Here is a 17,793-nt window from a genome sequence, read left to right as displayed (position 1 = left end):
TTTGTCTCAGATTGCATGAGAGAAACAGCGTATCTGCCATTTTTTGTTAGATAAAAGGGGCTCACGTTTTTGTTAGTTGCTGATGTTGACACTTTATTAAGTTACGGACGTAGTCAGTACCCTTAATTTGCGGCTATTTTGTCGAGGAGGCGCGTGCAGCATGCCTCAACTGCACACCTGAAAACTCTGAGCGCCTTCGGGCTCGCGCGCCTCTGCCGTTGAACGAAACGATTCGTCCCCCAGCCCCGTTCATGTCCATAAGGCGGCTAACGCAATGCGCACAGTTGGTGTCGTGGGCCATCCAGGGGACGTTCCAGACGACACCGACTAGACGGTAAATTCGCTTGCGCGCAACGTGGCAGGCGACGCGAGCAAATGAGTGCTCACCATTTGTAGGCCTCCCTGAAGTGCTCCTGTGCAACTTCATTTTTAATGTATTTTCTTACGCGGCAAACGTGTTACAGTGAAGTGCTGCGGAGGAAAACGCGTTTTTCCACGCCTAGTCCACATAGATGTGCTTACGTATTCAACAAATGTGTTTTGGCTTTCGAAAACCATTATGTGCACCGCAAATCCTGGAGTGAAACTTAAAAAAGGTAACATTGGGATGGATCACCTTCAGTTGGCATGCTGATGAACAACTTCGCTATTTTTGTTTTTAGTGGAAGTTCTTGTCCTTTTCGTACTAACTGGTCAGGTTTGTGCGATTTCTCTACTACGATTGTGCTATTATGCTTAAATTTGTGAACAGACGTGTAATTACGTACGCTGTAAATCGGGTGGCTGAGGCCTCTGTCAGGCCACGTTCGCATTTAGTTTCAGCCTCTCCTTGGTTTTGCCAAGAAATAAAAATCAAATACTGAAATACTCAAAACGAGCGTGCTTCAAGGAGTTGCTTGAGGTGGTCACCAACGCCAATTAATTGCAGTATTCCAGGTATTTGATCAAATAGCTCCAGCGTAAACAAATGCTTGCTTCATTTTGGAACTTTATAATAGCCTGGAAAGTTCTTGGGCCACTCGAGTAGCAATAATGTGTCGCAAAAAATTCAGTCGCCCAGTATCAAATTTGCGGACCCTTGATCGTCAAGCGAACCGTTCATACAGTGTCCAAAACAAGCAAGACGTTTTCTGTATGCAGAGTTGGAGGTGAGAGTCGCTGTTTACGCACGACGGCTAGGGCGCACTCCACGGTTGTACAAGAACGCGCAGTTAGAAAAAATTAAAGCCGTTCCACTCATCGTGAAAGCTGTCGGAGGTGCGGAGCAGTGATTCGCCATAATGGGCTGCAGCACCATTATCCGCTCACTTCTGCCAACCTGACGCATTTCAAATTTCCCGCCATCGCAGTGCTCTCGCGCCCTCTGCCTGAAACTGCGCCAGCGGGAGTTCTGTCATTTTTGAGCTTGCTTTACTTTCCTATGCTGGAGCTGTTTTGCGTCATTTAGAAAGTATAATTTTTTTTCTTGCACGGCTACAGCGTGTCTGAGTCATTTAGAACACGCCATATTTTTTTCTAGTGCCGCTGGATACTTTCTGCGGCATTTTGAACGCGTCATTTTTTTTTTCTTACGCGGCTGCTATTTTCACTTACTATCGTACAAACGAACCCAACGAGCGTTCCCAACTAAATGAACGCGGGGGCTACCGGTTATACACACAGATTTTGCTTGAAATGTACCTGCAGTTTTTCTTGCGCTAAACAACGGGAGATCTATGAGAAGCGCCAGCGGTTCACGAAGTTCGAATGGTTATGACTATTTAAACCACGTGGTTTTCGAAGCCTCAGCAAGGTAAATATAAATGGTAGCGAAGGTTCGGGCAAAAAGCGGTTCAGAACCTATTGCCAGAGACATCAGCATGGGGGCTTATGGGAGTGACGATTGAAGCGCGACTAGGTGAGGAGGGAACAAACACTAGTAACAAAAAACCAAGTTTTGTTCAACAACAAAACAACAATTATATTTTACGAACTATATTTATTTCTGAATCACATTTATTTAGGCACAGTGTATAAATAATTTATGAAAATGTCGTTCATTCTCAAAAACCTTTTTTGTAGCGCCCTCTGAAGAATGGCACATGTCATTGCTTTGTGATGCAGTCCTTGTAGTGATCGGAAAGGCGCTCCTAAAGTTCGTCTGCTAGGAAACGCCCCTCGCGTGTTTTGGTGGTGCGCATTTGCATTCGTTTTTCCTTGTTAATTTGGTGTGCACTTAATTTTTGCTGTGCGTGGAGTTGCGAGGTGCGTTGTATCGTCGGTGAACACGTGTAGTACCGTGCCCGGCAGGCACGGTGAACTACGGGACGATGCTGCCAACGGTTGGAGCGGAGTGCTTTCGTCGGTACCTACGGAAACGATGTGCTGTACAAGTTGCAACAGCAACTCCCGTACACCTGGCGTTTAACTGCACCATTTTCCTCTCATTTCCACAGGTAACGCGAAACTATTGTACTGTTAATATGTGCACGGGGGTTGTGTAAGGGGGCGTGGTGGTGCTTCGAAAAAAATGGGTCTAAAGCTTTGTTATGTCACAGTTATGTCTTGATTTCACCTCAGGCTGGCTCAGAGCAAGTTGTGTCAATTACTCTAGGACTTCTCGGCGTAGTATCACTCGAATTTAAACGAGTCGCTTTAATTGTCTATCTCAGTGTCTTCTCTATTGCATTACAACGCTTGTAGTGCTCTTTGCTTCCCGCACTTGTATGCGCAAGCATTATTTCCATCGCAGTACTGTGTTGTGCTGCTCCGTGCTGCGGTGCTGCCAGATCTTTCCTGTTATGTGCTTTTACATACTGCCGTCGCTTTCGTTTGCATTGATCCATTTTTCTTATTTTTACTTCTCTGTTGCGACACTTGCCTAATAATGCAACCAGGAAATTGCAGGCGTGAATGCTGAGTGAACTTCTGTAGAAACCCTTGTCTACTTGATAAGACGCCGGGACAGCTGCAGTGTGCTCGCTGCACTTTCGTGAATCGGCATTCCTGCGGCCCAGTTTTCTACGTCAAGATGCAGTGCCTAGTTCTTTTCTCTTGTTTCGAAGTGGTTCTGCTGTTGACGCTTTCATTGCTCATAATGCTATGTGCTACGGGTAAAGTCCATTTTTCGGCGCGTAAGGCAAATCATAATGCATGTAGTGCCCACGAACATTTTGTACTTATTGTATACGTGCTCATTTTGTGCAGTGTGGTAAATTTGTTTTATGTTCATCCTGGAATAAAATTCAAATGTCTTGATTATAGCATGACTTTGCGTTATTTCTTCTCTTAGAACAGAAGTACACAAACTGAGCAAGCATTATATAACCGTGATCTATACTTAAGGCACGCACGCCTACCTGCGTATGTGCGACGCAATTAAACTTAGCAGTGGCGTTGGTAGAAATTGGTATCGGGGTAAGGAGTGGGCACGTTTTTTATATAAAAGGGGGGCCGGGGAGAGTGGTCAAGTGTCATTTTGGGCTCTGTATCCCAAGGCAGAAAAAAATTCCGGTCGGGGGGGGGGGGGGGGGGGTGTACGTTTGCCACCCGCTGCAATCAAAATAAACAACTGATTGCTTTTATACAGCAGTGGAAGGCATGAATACAGAATAAAGGTTCAGAGAAGATACAAGATGCTTTTATAAACACCGAGGCGAATCATACGACAGTATGCTAGAGTGCGTTTCTCTAGTCACGAGTATAAGCTGGCGTTGACTTGAAGCACGCACGCCAAGGGGTCACCAACTTGCGTCAGATGGCAATGACATGAGCCCTCAGCGATCAGAGTCCTGCTAAGGCTATTTTGAAGTCAAATTTTCCCGCTAATGCCACCAAAATGACGTCACTTTCTGACCGGATCTTGCGTCACATCCTGTTTATTTTTTGTTCCGCCGGAAATGTTCCCTCCTCACACAGATGGCGCTAAGCCCCATGAGCAGCTTAAGAGCCGCCATTTTCTGAACGTATGGGCTTCTATGGAAGCTTCGCTACCAGTTATATTTACCTTGGCCTCAGCGTGACCCTCTGACGATGGTTCATCAGGCTCTACTCGAGTCCGTTATCTGGCTGCGTCGCCTGATTGCGGCAGTCACATGGACCGTTAACGGGCTATGACGACAAGGCGAACCCATAAAGTGTTCTGCACTTAATAGCTCCGATTAAATTGGTGTGGCAGTGATGTATACTTTAATTTCACGGTAACGTGTGCGCGTTGCTGTGAACGCCGCAGTTTTTAGGAGGAACCGTATGCTGAGAGATGAGCGCCTGACTGGCTTGGATGGAATGCGACTATAGTGAAATTCAAGTTTCAGGTGGCAAGGCGTCACGGATAAGCTGGAAGTTATGAACGTGTTGACATACATGCGCTACCGTGGTTGGTCGGTGTTTTATACGTTTAACGCGTGCAGCACCAAAAGCAAGCGTCAAAACAGCTTGCCCTGAATTTTTCAATGTGAAGAAAGCTTACTTTTGATGTCATTTCGCTAGCGAATGACCTCGTGAAATCTCACAATACGTCAGTTTCATAATGCACATGCAAATAGAGGCGCTTAGCGATTTAGTTTCGTTCTTAGCTGTGTGATCCCGGAATGATAGTTAATTCGCATAACGATACCACGAGGGGCATGACCAGGAAATGTAATTGTCCTTTTTTAAGCGTTACGATTGGCCGACGCAGTGCAATATCCGACAAGACGAGCAATAACACTTCTGATAAACGCTTTCACTCGTTTCTTCGCGTCCGGAAGCATTGTCAAAGTTATGGTTGTCCAAAGCACAGAGTGGAACTGCGGGATTTGCTCGTCGCACTAGAACTATCCGCCCTCCGTTTCTGCACTGCGTTGTAGCTTTTTTATAAAGTGGCTATCTAATGCGTTTATTGGGGCAACATAAAAGAATCGGAGCTAAAAGAACGCCAAGACACGGGAAAGAGAGAAAATATTTTGAGCAGGTTTCCAAGTTATCTGATGGGCATAAGGGTGTATTTTTTTGGCTAAGGCACTTTATGACCCTCCATTATAGGTACTGGATGTGTCTGTTAACTATGTTTTGAAAGCATTTGACATTTTGACGAAAGTTGAAAAAAGTGTTGCATGGTCCCTTTATTGCTGTCCTGCGTTATAATATGCAAGGAAATCGGCGGATGCCAAGATGCTTGGTTCCGTGACACTTGCGAATGTTTTCGACGAAAGATGTCTCAACTGAAGTAGCGAACATGAAGCCTGCATTCGAAAGGGTTGCAGCAACATGCATGCTGTGTCTGTAGCCGCCCTTCGGCAGTCAGGGATCCAGCCATGACGCAGTGTAACCGAGCCTGGTCAAAGCGTCCGCTTTAGTCGTGTAACACGATGGGGCATATGCGAGAAATGTTGTGACAGAGTCAAGTACGCTTATTTTTCAAGCCCCTCGACCCCTGGTGTAAATGACCGTATGAACAAGTGGCTCTTACGTTTCCTTCGAGCCTGCCTATCGGGGCTATGCAAACTTTCCTGGCACAAGAGCGTCAACATCCGGCTTGTGCACGCGCCGAAGGAAACATAAGCTACACCAATCAAAATATTTTCGTTTCCAGGACAGCTTTCTTAGGTGGAGTTAGTTAAGTGGAGAATGAAACCTCACTTCGCTATACCTTTTTAAACAACGCACACTGCACGTTCCGAGCCAGAGGCCTGGTACGTTCCCAACCGCGCAAGTCTCCCGGCGAAGGTGTCCGGACATGGCAAAAGTCGGTGTAGCCAAACTGGTCCTCGCACCGCATGTCGTGTCTGCTTTCTTACTTATCCTACTGTGGTCGCAAGAAGTCGCCCGCTCGATGCCTCCCGAACAATGGGATTTCAGCGTGGGCTCGGACAAACGAGGAAGTAGCGGTGGCTACGGAACGGCCTTCCGCAAGAAGCTGGTGGTGTTCCTGGTGGACGGTCTCAGGTGGGACTACGTGGACCGCGGCGACTATCCTGGATTCCGCGAGATTGCGGCTCAAGGCGTCAAGGCGGACCGTCTCGTGCCCGTGTTCCCTTCCGTTTCCTACCCTAACTGGTACTCACTCGCTACAGGTAAGTGGCAAGCGTCGTGTATTTGAAAAAACGCTGCCGTACCGCCATCCACTATCTTCGGGAAGCAACCGCAAAGAATTTGTGTTGCGTCACGAAACAAAATTAATTCGTGTTCCGCATAGCTGCCTTAACTTTGTAAAAAGTGCCAATGCATCGAGATGTCTTACAAAGTGACACTGCATTCAGGAAACAAAAGCAATCGGCCTTTCCCCAACCACCGAAAGAAACGTCGACCGTCGACCCACACCGCAATTATTCTTTACCGGCACGCTATAGAGTGAGCTTAAGTGGTCGCTTTTGGACAAGCGCTGGAGACAGTGCCAACAATTACGTCACATTACAGGATTTCTACGTACCTCTTTGCTGATGTCGCTACCCTTTTTAGTTTACCGCAGCGCAGGACTTAAGAGTGGAGATTTTGCCGCCTGACCTACCTTGCCTAGGGATCATCTGCTGAAGAGAAATTAAAGCCTAGTATACCTTATTAAACGTAAACAGCCGTACTGATACTTGTTCCACCGAACCAAAACATAACAAAAAGCGTATAAGACAACTGTAGTAGCACTATTAACATGTAGCAGTAGGGCCCGTGATCTAAGTTAAAGTGATGGGTTATGAGGTACGTGGGTGAGGGTCAATAAATGAAAACAATGCACGCTTATACCGGGATAGACGACCAAAATTATCATTTGGTATAAAGCAGGGAGTTAGTAAGATGATTATATCTGCTAAGGCCGAGTTCCTCTTCTTGTAATTTTTCTGGTGAAAACTAGTGGCTTCGCTAGGCGGGGTGGCCGAATGAGAGTACGCAAGAGTTCCGTTACCCAAGGCATGTCAATAAAAGAGTGCATGAAATTCTGAAAAAAAATAATGCAGGTAAAAAGAAGAGCAAAATTTATTTCTGTTAATTGCTTCTAGGTGGAAAGCATTCGATGGCTTAGGAGGAATTTTACGCGTTGTACGGGTGCGCGAGTGGGGAAAGAACGTAGCCGTCACGTATGTATGGTAGGGCTATTGTTGTGATGACTGCCAATAGACGTGCTGCAAGGAAGTATTCACCTAAACTTCTGACATTGTTATAAGCGGCTAAAGAACGCTGTATTTCGATACCACTGGCTTTCATCGACTTAAGCGGATGGTGCTGTTTATCGGTGTTCAAGGAAAAGCGGCGAGACCCCTGAAAATGCGACGCCACGTAAGGCACTTTTAAAACAACTTGTGCCACTTCACGATCACAATAAACTTCCTCGAAGCGCTTCCGTCAGCTCTTGTTCTTTGAAGACGAAAGCCTGGCTATACTTGCTGACAACACCTTGAAAGCTGCATCTTATTTCCCAATACGATGCCAAAAAATGCCAAAAAGGCATTTTTAGGTATAACTTTTCCCTTGATTTGCACAGTTTTTCCTACGAAAATTCCGTACGTGGAACAGTACCAAGTTTTTATAAAATCATACAGGCACGATTTCAACAGAGAAATAATAATTTTCCCATAATTCTCCACTTTTTCAACACGAGTGGTATCGCAGTGATATGAAATTTTCGAGCGGTACATTCCAGCATGTAGTGGAGCTGGGAAGGTCATTTCTCTGGCACTGTGAAGCTAAATGTTTAAATCCTACAATACAGAAGCAGATTTTGCATTTTGTGTTTCAGTAGTTGTTCAATCAGTGTTATTTTTATTTGGACAGCGGGAGTAGTTCAAACCTAGAATTGAGGATTGTTGTAAATGTGCATGTGATTGCAAAACAAAAAAATCTGCTTCCCAAATTTGATTCTCCACAACTTCTGGTATGTATTCGCGCCTTGCTGGTAGTCTTTTTTTGAATAGTTTTTCCCTAGTGTTCTCAAGAACAATCAAGGAAAAGCTTTTTCGGTTAACTCGGAAACTAGGTACCTCGCGTCAAAACTGATTACATCTTTGCAATCAGCTAAAAAAACTGAATACATCTATGTAGTTTCGTCAACATTGGTTGGAAAGCACAAAAAAAAAAATTGGCCGCGTATCTGCTCCTTTCGTTGCAAATGCCGACAAAGCACGATAGTCTTTGCCGACATTTGCCAAGTAAATGCCTCCCTTCGCTTTCCCTCTCACCTCTCATGCTGTTCCTCTGCCGTCGCGCTCCTCTCAAGGTAAACTCGCTAAAGTTTTGCTCAAGTCGATTTAAATTTACCGCGTTCCACTCCTCCAGCGCGGGTGCCTCGATGCCAGCGCTGCAGTACGGCGGAGACACGCGTGAATTGAGCAGCCCTACTTCAATGCTCATAGTACCGCGTTTCCCTAGTCCACGTTAGTTCTAAGCAGAACATGGCGCCTATGTAGTGAAACCTTTCGTCACTTTTGCCGCTTGATTTCTTAAAATGCGACCAGAAGCTATAGTGGTGCGGGCGACAGCAGGCGACGGAGGAGTGAATTTTTTTTCTGCAGCGGATGTAGTATTTTCATTTCGCAAAAATCAGGCATCTATGATTTTTTATAAAAGAAAGTAAAAATATCACTTGTGCATTATTTAGTTGTCATATGTTTGCGTAATGTCTTGTTCGTGTTCAGCAATGTTGACAAGTATGAACATTACACCGGACTAAGACGGGCAGATTTAGCTGTGACTATATAAGACTATTGCGTAAGCCTTGTTTTACTTTGGCCGGGTGGCTGAATCGGGTCACGACAGCCAGGCAGACAGACATACCAAAATTTCTGGGTTTAATTACCCCAAGAAAGACTATCGTCCTTTAACGTCAAAAGTTTAAGACTAGTGTGCCCCCTCAAGTAAATGAAAAGATATGGGATGGGATTTGAACCTGGGGCTCCGCAGTAGCATTCCAGTGTTCTAAGACTGCGCCCATTTTCACACATTTGCAAACATATTTTCTCACATTGCCAGCTCTGGGGAAAAGTCTTCGTTCTTGCTCAGTTTTTTGTCGCACAAACCAAAGTGGGGGATTGGCCAGGAATCGCCAGTTTTGAGGGGCTAATGAGCCCGCTTCACAAAGTGAACAGAACTATGGGAACTAAAACCGTAAGAGTTGTAGCACAGTGCATGCGGCGTAACAATTGAACGTGACGCCGCGTGAGTAAAATAAAGAAGCTGGTCGAAGTACTACGTGCCAAAAGGCCGAAAACGAAAGCGAAGAAAGAGACGGAGGCAAAGAAGCCGATTACGATGGCATTGAGGATTATTATTACGGCAAGCGTCTTAGAGGCCCATTCTGCGAAAAATTGTCGTTGTCTTTTCTCCTGTCGAACAGAAGGATGCCGCTGGAAATATTAAGGGGGCATATGGGTCTCTGGAACGGAAAAATTGCCCAAAAAGGCATTTTTTAGGGATCACTTTTCCCTTTTCCAGCGGCATCCTTCTGTTCGACCGGAGAAAAGACAACGACGGTTTTTCGCAGAATGGGTCTCTAAGGCGCTTGCCGTAATAATAATCCTCAATGCCATCGTAATCGGCTTCTTTGCCATCGTCACTGCCCCAACTGTCTGCCTATTCGATAAAAATCAAACCTCCTGAATTGGGGGCGAATAGGGTTCTGTGACAAAAAACTGCCCCCCTTGAGACAACAGACGCAAACACTTCCTGACGCCAGAAACCAAACTTCGAAAGTGCTTCCACTTGCCTTTATCTTGTGTCGGCCAAAACGATTTCTTTTCCCGGATTTTTTCAATCTCACTGCTGCATAGAAGAAGCTAATCTGCTTGTTTCGGGTTATCATGGCTTCGTTGGTAGCCATTACATGTGTCATTCATCTCCTGTCCACTTACTGTAACACATGCCCGCCTAGCACACCCTGTGCTTCCTAATTTAAACGAGACAGCGTCGTGTAATCCCCCTCTAAAACAAATAAATTGTCGCTAAGCCGTCATTTTCTTTTGGTTGTTTTCATAATTTGAGAGTTGCTTCACCACCAAGGCTTTTTTGTTTAAGTATTCCCGCTTTTCCGTCGCGGAGCCTGCGGTGCCCCGTTCTTGAGCTTAACAGGCCGGGTTGTCCTACGTTCCACGTCAACCACGTTGTTCGTCCCCACGTTGGGCCGCGGTTGCCTTGGCTCAAAGCGGCTGTTTGTTTGTTGTTGCTGTTGTTGAGAAGGCTGTTGCTGTATTTGCCAATTTTTAGGGTAGACTCGTCTGCAATGACCTCGTAAACGGCAACCTTCTTTTTGAAGAACGAGTGCCTATAGAATATACTTGGAAGCCCGTCATGTCTTTCCGTGATTTATTCATTTTCTTCTGGAGAAAGCATACCTGATCGGTACTAAAGAGTGTTTTCAAGTCATGGCGTAGACGACAAGTCGAAGCAGGAGCTCCTGGCTGCCCACTTCCTTGGGGTTAGTGACGGACTGGGTCATGATGGCTCCGACTATAGAACTTTATAAGCAATGTTTCTTTCTCTCTATCTCTCTCTCGTAGGTTAGAAATGTCTGGGTGAGAATTCCCTTTTATGGCCTCACGAACGTGGTTTTAATATGATATAAGCCAGCGGCACTGGCTATAAGGGGACTTGCCGGGAAGCTTACTCGACAGACGCTCCACGGCCGTGCTTGGGCACACGTCGGTGTGCATTCACCAGTTAGATATGTTCTGTATAGAAAAACAACTGGTCATTGTATTCTTTTTGATTATGTGTAGCATTTGAGCTCTATGCCCTAATATAAACAAATTATCAAAATAATATTGTCCTAGTATTGCCATGAGCAGGGGCGGGGGGGGGGGGGGGAATAGGGGCGTTTCGGTGTCAAAACACCCTTAAAAATTGATGGATGCAGAAAATGACATTGTTTAGGAGTCCGGCGCAGTCGTTTTTTTATTGTTTTGTTTACTTTCTTGGTACGTATAACACCTCCCCCCCACCGCGAGATATATTTCTCGCTACGACACTGTTAGTAAGCACGAGTGGGACTTTTCTGGTGCTGGTGCGGTCCATGCGACCCCCTTACACTAGCTGACCCCACAACTTCAAAACCCACCAAGCGCTCCATCAGCGCAGCGACATGCAACACTAGCGGAAACGGCATATAACTTCCCCATAATGAAATCCTGTTTCGTAGCTGAATTTCTCTTAAAACTATTCCTACGTCCACTGAAAGTGGCGGCTATTGAGGTAGCTCTTTTCTCGAAGTTAAATAGAAAATTCAAACTTTAGGCCATTGTACACCGAATCTGTACCCGTGGTTTGAGGAGCGCCATAATGGTGGCGCAGGATTTCCAGGTCCTCCTAAAGAAAAGCCGCCCGGTAATTGCCCAAAATAGCCCAAAAAGTGGTCACCTTAAAGTTAATCTTTGAACAGGAGCCAGAAAACTCGCCAGTTTCAGCACACCGATGCGAGTAGGTACTTTTTGATTACCTTCGCGGAAGAAATACTGAAAGTCTGTGAAGTTGAAAACGGTATCACAAATTTTACTCGTTTGCTGTGGTACGGGAGACCCACAGTGGTTGACTACTGTCTACAAAAAAGCTAAAATATGCAAGTTTAGGTAAAGCACTCAAAGAATATCAGTGACTTTCAGTGCGCTTTCGCTGCAGACCATGTTTTACCACTTTCGCTGCCTCTTTAGACTCCCGTGCCTATGATACGTCGTCGTGCACACTTCCCACTACTCTGCATGACATCTCAAGATCCCATAAACTACTGATGCATTACACTTTAAACTGATTGTATTGCTTGATAGCTTTCACGCTATTCATTCCACATCAGGTGTAGTATAGGAGATAAATTTCGCGTTCTGCCAGTAAGTAGCGCTGTACGGTGGTGTGTTCGAGCGACCGCTTCGTTGGTACCTATTCTAGACTTTGTCGGATAACCGTCATCTATCTAAAAGTTTGTTCTGTGCACTTTGTTCAGTTTGTTTGAACAGCTGGAATTCGCTGAAATGTCCTATAAGAACCTGTATGTGGAAATTGGGCATCGGAAGGGCCAGGAAATATATAAATCAAAGGAGTCAGAAAGTAGCCAACTCGCCGCACTAAAATATCCGTGGCTACGAGTCTAGAAAAGTCGCCAGTTTGGCAACAAATCGCCAGACCTAGCAACCCTGGTAGCAGGGTACAAAAATAATTTAAACAACGTCAGGTGCGCCTAAAAACCCAATGCACGGGGTTCTCATTTTCTGTTTCATTTGACAAACAGCCGCTGCGACACGGAGCAAACCGTAGTCCTTTTTCTCAGTATTATAACGTTTCCTAAGGTACGGTTGTGAGTAAAGCGGCGAACTCAACGAGGATAAGCTGGTGCGACAAAAATTCCCCCGCATTTCCCCGAGGGGGAGAATGTGAAAGTGCGAATGCACGGTTGTCGGCCCGCTTGCAGCGCTTGCGCTCGGCCCCCGCAGCCCACCGCCTCGCCGCCTTCTCTTCCATCTCTTCCATCGGGTTTGTAGTATCACGTGTACACCACGCAGTTATCAAGCCGCTATAACGCCGCTGAGTCGCCAACGCACGCCGCTGACGACGTAGTTTGAATGCGTTAAAGATATAAGGCGCGTCACTAACACTGATATCAGCCTCGCGTCCGTGGCTTATTCGGTAGAGCGTCGGGCTGCGGCCCGCAAAGTCCTCGGATCGAAACCTGGCGCCGGATGCTGTTTCTTCTTTAAATATAGAGGAGCACTGCGGACGCCGACGCCGCCGCCGACGCCGGCGGTGGATGGTTTGGGGTCGCTTATAAAGTGCATTACTTAAAAAGTGATTCCAGAACCACCGTGCTCCGCGCACCGGTTAGTCTTGGCGATTTTGCCGTTTCGTGAAGCGGTGGCGCGCCGACATGACGGCAAGCGGACACTCACACCACACCGCTAAAAATCTACTTGGCTCCTACGCTTTTTCCTACCATGTGAGAATGCGTGCGCATCGCTTCTCGCTGAGACATGTCGCCGAGTTATGTCGCTCAGTTTAGTGTCACTGACGTTTGTGCTTGTGCTGAAGGGCGCACAAACTCGATTTTTCTTAATAAGTAATCTTCCTTGAAACATATATTGTATAAAAGCCAAATTTAGAGAAATAAAGCTTTTCGCCAAGCCCTCTCAATAGACAGTTTTAGTTTCACGCACGTAGAAGCTCCACATATGTTGAGTTTGCACGGGTGACCAGTGCGCATGCGCAGGACACAAAAGGCTTACGTGAGACTCACGGACGTACGTGAGATTAGAATTTTTACGTTGCGGCCTTTACGTTGCTCCCGTACGCATAGTCGAACAATACGGCGCCGCCTTGTCCTCTCGCTTCGCAGCGAAAACAGTTTCATCGCCGATCCATCGGTGCGATGTCGTGTTGTAACTTCTAAGCTGTTGATTTCGCAATCAGTTTGCGCAGTCTTACCCTCGCCTAAACTTTAAATCGACAAAGAGCTGCTGTTTTGCAGATAGAGGAGCGATTTTTAAGCTGTTAAGCCTGACGAAGTAGCGTTTGTCGTCGTCTTGGCAAAGGCCTTGTGAGATCAAGAGTGGCTACAGCCGTATCTGTGTCTGTTAGTAGATGGCGCTAGGAGTAACGCGTGGCTTTGGGTGGAGAGCGCGAGCATCCAAACGCCCTACGAGCGGGGTGCGTCGCCCGCGTGTAACTCAAAGGGTTTCAAACTACATGCGCGTGCGCTACGTATACTTTTCACGTTTGCGTACGTGAACTTTGCACGCACTGGAAACTAGAGCTGTCGAATATTGCAAGATTAAGTTGAAGGCTATATTTCTAGGGAGGCATGTTCGCAGGGGCTTTTTATTTGTGGCCTGAAATGAAAATAATAATGCCGTAGTAGTAATGGAGCAAAAGGAATAGGGAAAAAGTTGGTGGTGAAGCGTACCTCCTCCAGGATGCCTCTTGACCGGGTCAACTCGATGGCACGAGAAACCACCAAGGCTCTCTGGCAGCCTGGGTCAGGGCTGGTCAGCTCAGTTCCCTTGTGCTCCTGGGTGGGGAACGAGGGTGGGTTAGGGGAGTGGAGACAGGAATATACGAGTTCGAATGGGGTGAGTGGGGTGTCGCAGTTTGGGCATTTACGGGGGAGGCAGTCGGTGCGCCCTGGAGGAAGATGACTTGATTGACAGAGAGAGACACGTTTTGATTGATTGATTGAATGTAGGGTTTAACGCGCCGACGCAGCGCGGTCGATGAGGCGCACCGTAGTGGAGGGCTACTGATTAATTTTGACCACCTGGGGATGTTTATTGTTCGTCGAAATCTCATACACACGAACATCTTTGCTTTTCGACTCCATCAGAAAAGCGGCCGCCGGGCCGGGAAGAGAGACAGGTCTGAAGGCGACGATAAATTATGACTTGCTGGTTGGTTAGGGTTAGGTGTGGATGGGGGTACACGGGAAGGGGAAGGGTGCAGTGAGATATAAGGGCGTTGTAAGTATCGAGAGGAATTTGGCGACCATGGTCGTTCGTGCGGGCTGGTGGGTTCGCTTGTCCATCCGTGGAGAATGCTGGGGAGTGCAGAGCTATAGGCTACGGCGTGGGAAAAGAATTTGGTGACCTTGGTTTTGGGCGGCTGCTTCAGGCCGTACTGTTCGGTTACAGGGATCTTGGGACGGTGCGCTTCACAGCAAAGCTGTTAAGCGGCGTAAACATGTGCTTCCGAGCAATGCGGTGTCCGAGAATACGGTTTCGGCTAATAGGCACGGTGAGTTACGGCCCCGCGCCCCCATTTTGAGCAATTGGAGGTGCATGGTGCGCATGGGCCTGCGGCGAGTCCTCGCTGAAAGAAACGCATGCCGAGATGCGTCACGCCTGCCTCTCCCATTTCCCGTCCGCTACGTCATCAATGACGTTTTCGCGCTTCCCGCTGCACTGCTGTGGCTTCCATTCAGCTAACTGCTCGCGAGGCCACGGCCACTCGATAACTCCGCCGCCCCCATCCCCCCCCCCCCCGCCATTTAACGGGAAGTCGAACCAAAGGGGGGATATCGAGTGGCCGTGGCGAGGCAGACGCGAGAGAGAGAGAGAGCGAGAGAGAGAGAGAGAGAGAGAGAGAGAGAGAGAGAGAGAGAGAGAGAGAGAGAGAGAGAGAGGAAAACGGTGCGGATAAACATATACACGTACACAGCAGGATTGACGTGCGCGGAGAGTCCGATCCGGGTGGCTGCCGGTTTCCGGAGCGGAAGGCACGTGCGGAGACGCGTCCTTTCTCCGCTCATGGTTTCACCCTCTGGCTTCAAGTCGCTCGGGTTTTTGTTCGTGCCGCCCACGGACGAGCTAAATTCAGCGTTAAATACCCCAAGAGAAGCACATGCCCTCAGCTGTATTTCACCCGCGAACCCCCCCGGTTTTATTATTTCCAGAGAGTCTAATAAAAGGTCACTCGGCGTTTCATACCCAGAGAGTAGCTTACAGCGGAACAGATGTATTCACCGACGCTTTTCAAGATATTTTTGTTACATGTGAGCTCCGAATCCCACACGACGTTTCCAACAGAGCAGTTGGCCCATTTACTCGCCTGTGCTGGAAACCGAAATCAATGATACTGGCTCTGCGGACGTCTGTGGTGCACACAGGATTGTTGGGATGCTAATGCTCGCAGTATGCATCACCGCTCTTAATTTGAACAGACGTAAGAACCTTCATGCGTAACAATTTGTATGGCTGAAAAAAAAAAAAAACGAGGGGCACCAATGGATATCCTCAGCTAGTTTACTGGGGACACTGCGGCACGCGACAAGGAAGACTGAAAGTGAGAGAGGGAGCCACAGAGAGAGAGAGAGAGAGAGAGAGAGAGAGAGAGAGAAATTTTGTTTTAATCGAGTCACAGTCATTGAGGGTTGATGGCGGCTTAGCGAAAGCCAGCCACGACTTCGATAGGTCTGGGTACCACGCCCTCCTGAATCCCCTAGCTAGAGCAACGCAACGCCTCTCTCCATATCTGGCTGCTCGAGATTTGGGAGAGGAGGTCGTAAAGGCAAGCCTACGTGGAATGTTACAGAGTGGAATGTTGGCCGCTTTGACGGCACTTGGGAAACGGAAATGCAGAGGAGTGGATGGGGTGTAGACGAGCTCTGCATGGGAAAGAGGTTCACTGCTATGGTCTTGGGCAATTCTCAGCCAGCAGCACAACGACCCTGATCAAGAAATTACGCAGTACGACGGATCGGGTTTGGTTTTCGTCTTGGCAACGAAGCTATTGCCACTACCGTTGCTTTAAGGGGGACTCCCCCGCTAACGATCCTATGGGACGTACTACTTAATCACCCACAGGATTAATAACCATCGTGCACCATTACGAAAAGATTAGCCAAAAACGTAAAAAAAACCATCGTGCACCATTACGAAAAGATTAGCAAAAAACATACAAATGTTCAACAGCCTAGTTTGCTTATTTTAGAAATATGATACATCTGTTGTGAAATAAATAAACAAAACTCTGACTTGCTGGACAGGTAGAGCCATCTAGTGAAGAGTGAGTAAACCAAAATGCGTTTCTTGTTTATTTTTTATTACATTGAATTACATTATTTATTACATTGAAGTAGGGATTCGTTTTTAAAAGAAGCAACATAGGCCACCAGGAACATTTCTATGAATTTTTAAACCGTGTTGTGTTGGCCCACGATGTTTTCTAAGCCCGCAGGTTTTGAAGTAGTAAGTTCCATAGGAATGTGATCATGTGAGTCTTCCTTAAAGCAATAAAACACTGCAGCTAGCTTGTGCCTCGCGCAAAAACAACTGCCCCACACTGTAAACGCAAACTAGCCGGAAATGGAGTTTTAATCAAGTAATGTGCCCTGAAAAGTACCTATAGCAAAAAATGTACTCCCTAGGCATGATCTAAAGAAGTGGACGAACCTCCATGGTAGTACCGTTGCCCATCCGGGTAGCAAAAGGGAGGATTTAGAACAACTTAACACCATTTGTGAGATGGCGTTCCGTTCCTTGTATACTACCACGTCCACAATAAACGCCCTATCTGAGGTAATCATCTCAAGCGGGCGGTCGCCATGTTAGTCTTCTGTTGTCTCCGTGCACCAGCACTTCAACCGTGGCCTAATGCTAATTAGAACGAGTAAGCAGGACGCGACGGTTGCACGCAGCTACAAAACCAATACCGTACGTATACCCGTATAGATGCTTCAACCAGCGCGATCACAGGCAGAGAGCGCGGCCGTGTTGTCTCAATCTGTTTATTTTGGCGATAGGTGTTGTCAAACTCTGCTGCTAACGAAGATGCAGTTCTCGCCGTTGCAAACAATTGCAATGTTCATCTGCTTCGCTTGCTTGCGCATACATAGACGATTTAAATTCTCGTGCCAGCGCGCCAACGCACCCGACTGCAGCGACTCAACTTGCCCTGGCGGCACGACTGGCTGCCCGGATGTAAACAACTATCAACGCAGCGCGGCCGGTGACGGCGCGGCTGGAGCTTCAAGCCTCGCCTTGGGCCGTCGTTTTTTTCTTATTTGTGAAGGACTAGTAGTGCCATTTGGTGGAAAGATTTTCATGTGCCCCTGTCACACGAGGAACGGCCGCAAACAGCATTTGGATACGGCGACAGGTGTGGACAGCTCGCTGGTAAGTGGTCTTTCATCAGTCGATGCATTTGTCAAACGTTTGGATAGGGTTAACAGCGAAGTACCCGGGTTCCCGTGCCGCTCACAGCTCGTACACGCACGGGCAAAGAAAAAAGCGCACACTCGTATTATTTTGCTTGTTTGTGGGTTTTGGGGTATGCGTTCGCATTCGTTTGTAGGCCGGTTTGTAACAGGGCATTCGAGATAAAATCGTTTGTCGCGCGCGGCGTCGTTTCAAAGCAACGTGACGGTTGCGCGCGGCGTCGTTT

General features: G+C 47.2%; 1 protein-coding gene across 4 annotated transcripts in view; it reads left to right on the top strand.

Moving 5' to 3' along the window:
* The first annotated feature begins 5,620 nt into the window (after positions 1-5,620).
* The window catches only part of LOC144151463 (glycerophosphocholine cholinephosphodiesterase ENPP6-like), a 57,876-nt gene continuing 45,703 nt past the window's right edge, over positions 5,621-17,793 (top strand). For 2 of the 4 annotated variants that reach the window (XM_077682515.1, XM_077682516.1), the window contains exon 1: positions 5,622-6,032. In XM_077682515.1, the coding sequence (XP_077538641.1) occupies positions 5,696-6,032 (337 nt within the window). In that variant the 5' untranslated portion in view covers positions 5,622-5,695. Of the gene's footprint in view, positions 6,033-17,793 lie in introns of all 4 variants that reach the window. The other 2 variants (XM_077682517.1, XM_077682513.1) reach the window with 2 other exon arrangements.

This window comes from Haemaphysalis longicornis, unplaced genomic scaffold (assembly GCF_048455015.1).
Source record: "Haemaphysalis longicornis isolate Haplotype H1 unplaced genomic scaffold, Haemaphysalis longicornis Haplotype H1 scaffold_9, whole genome shotgun sequence".
Taxonomy (NCBI): domain Eukaryota; kingdom Metazoa; phylum Arthropoda; class Arachnida; order Ixodida; family Ixodidae; genus Haemaphysalis; species Haemaphysalis longicornis.
The sequence above is the reverse complement of the archived record's forward strand: the minus strand, read 5'-3'. Positions and strand labels throughout refer to the sequence as shown.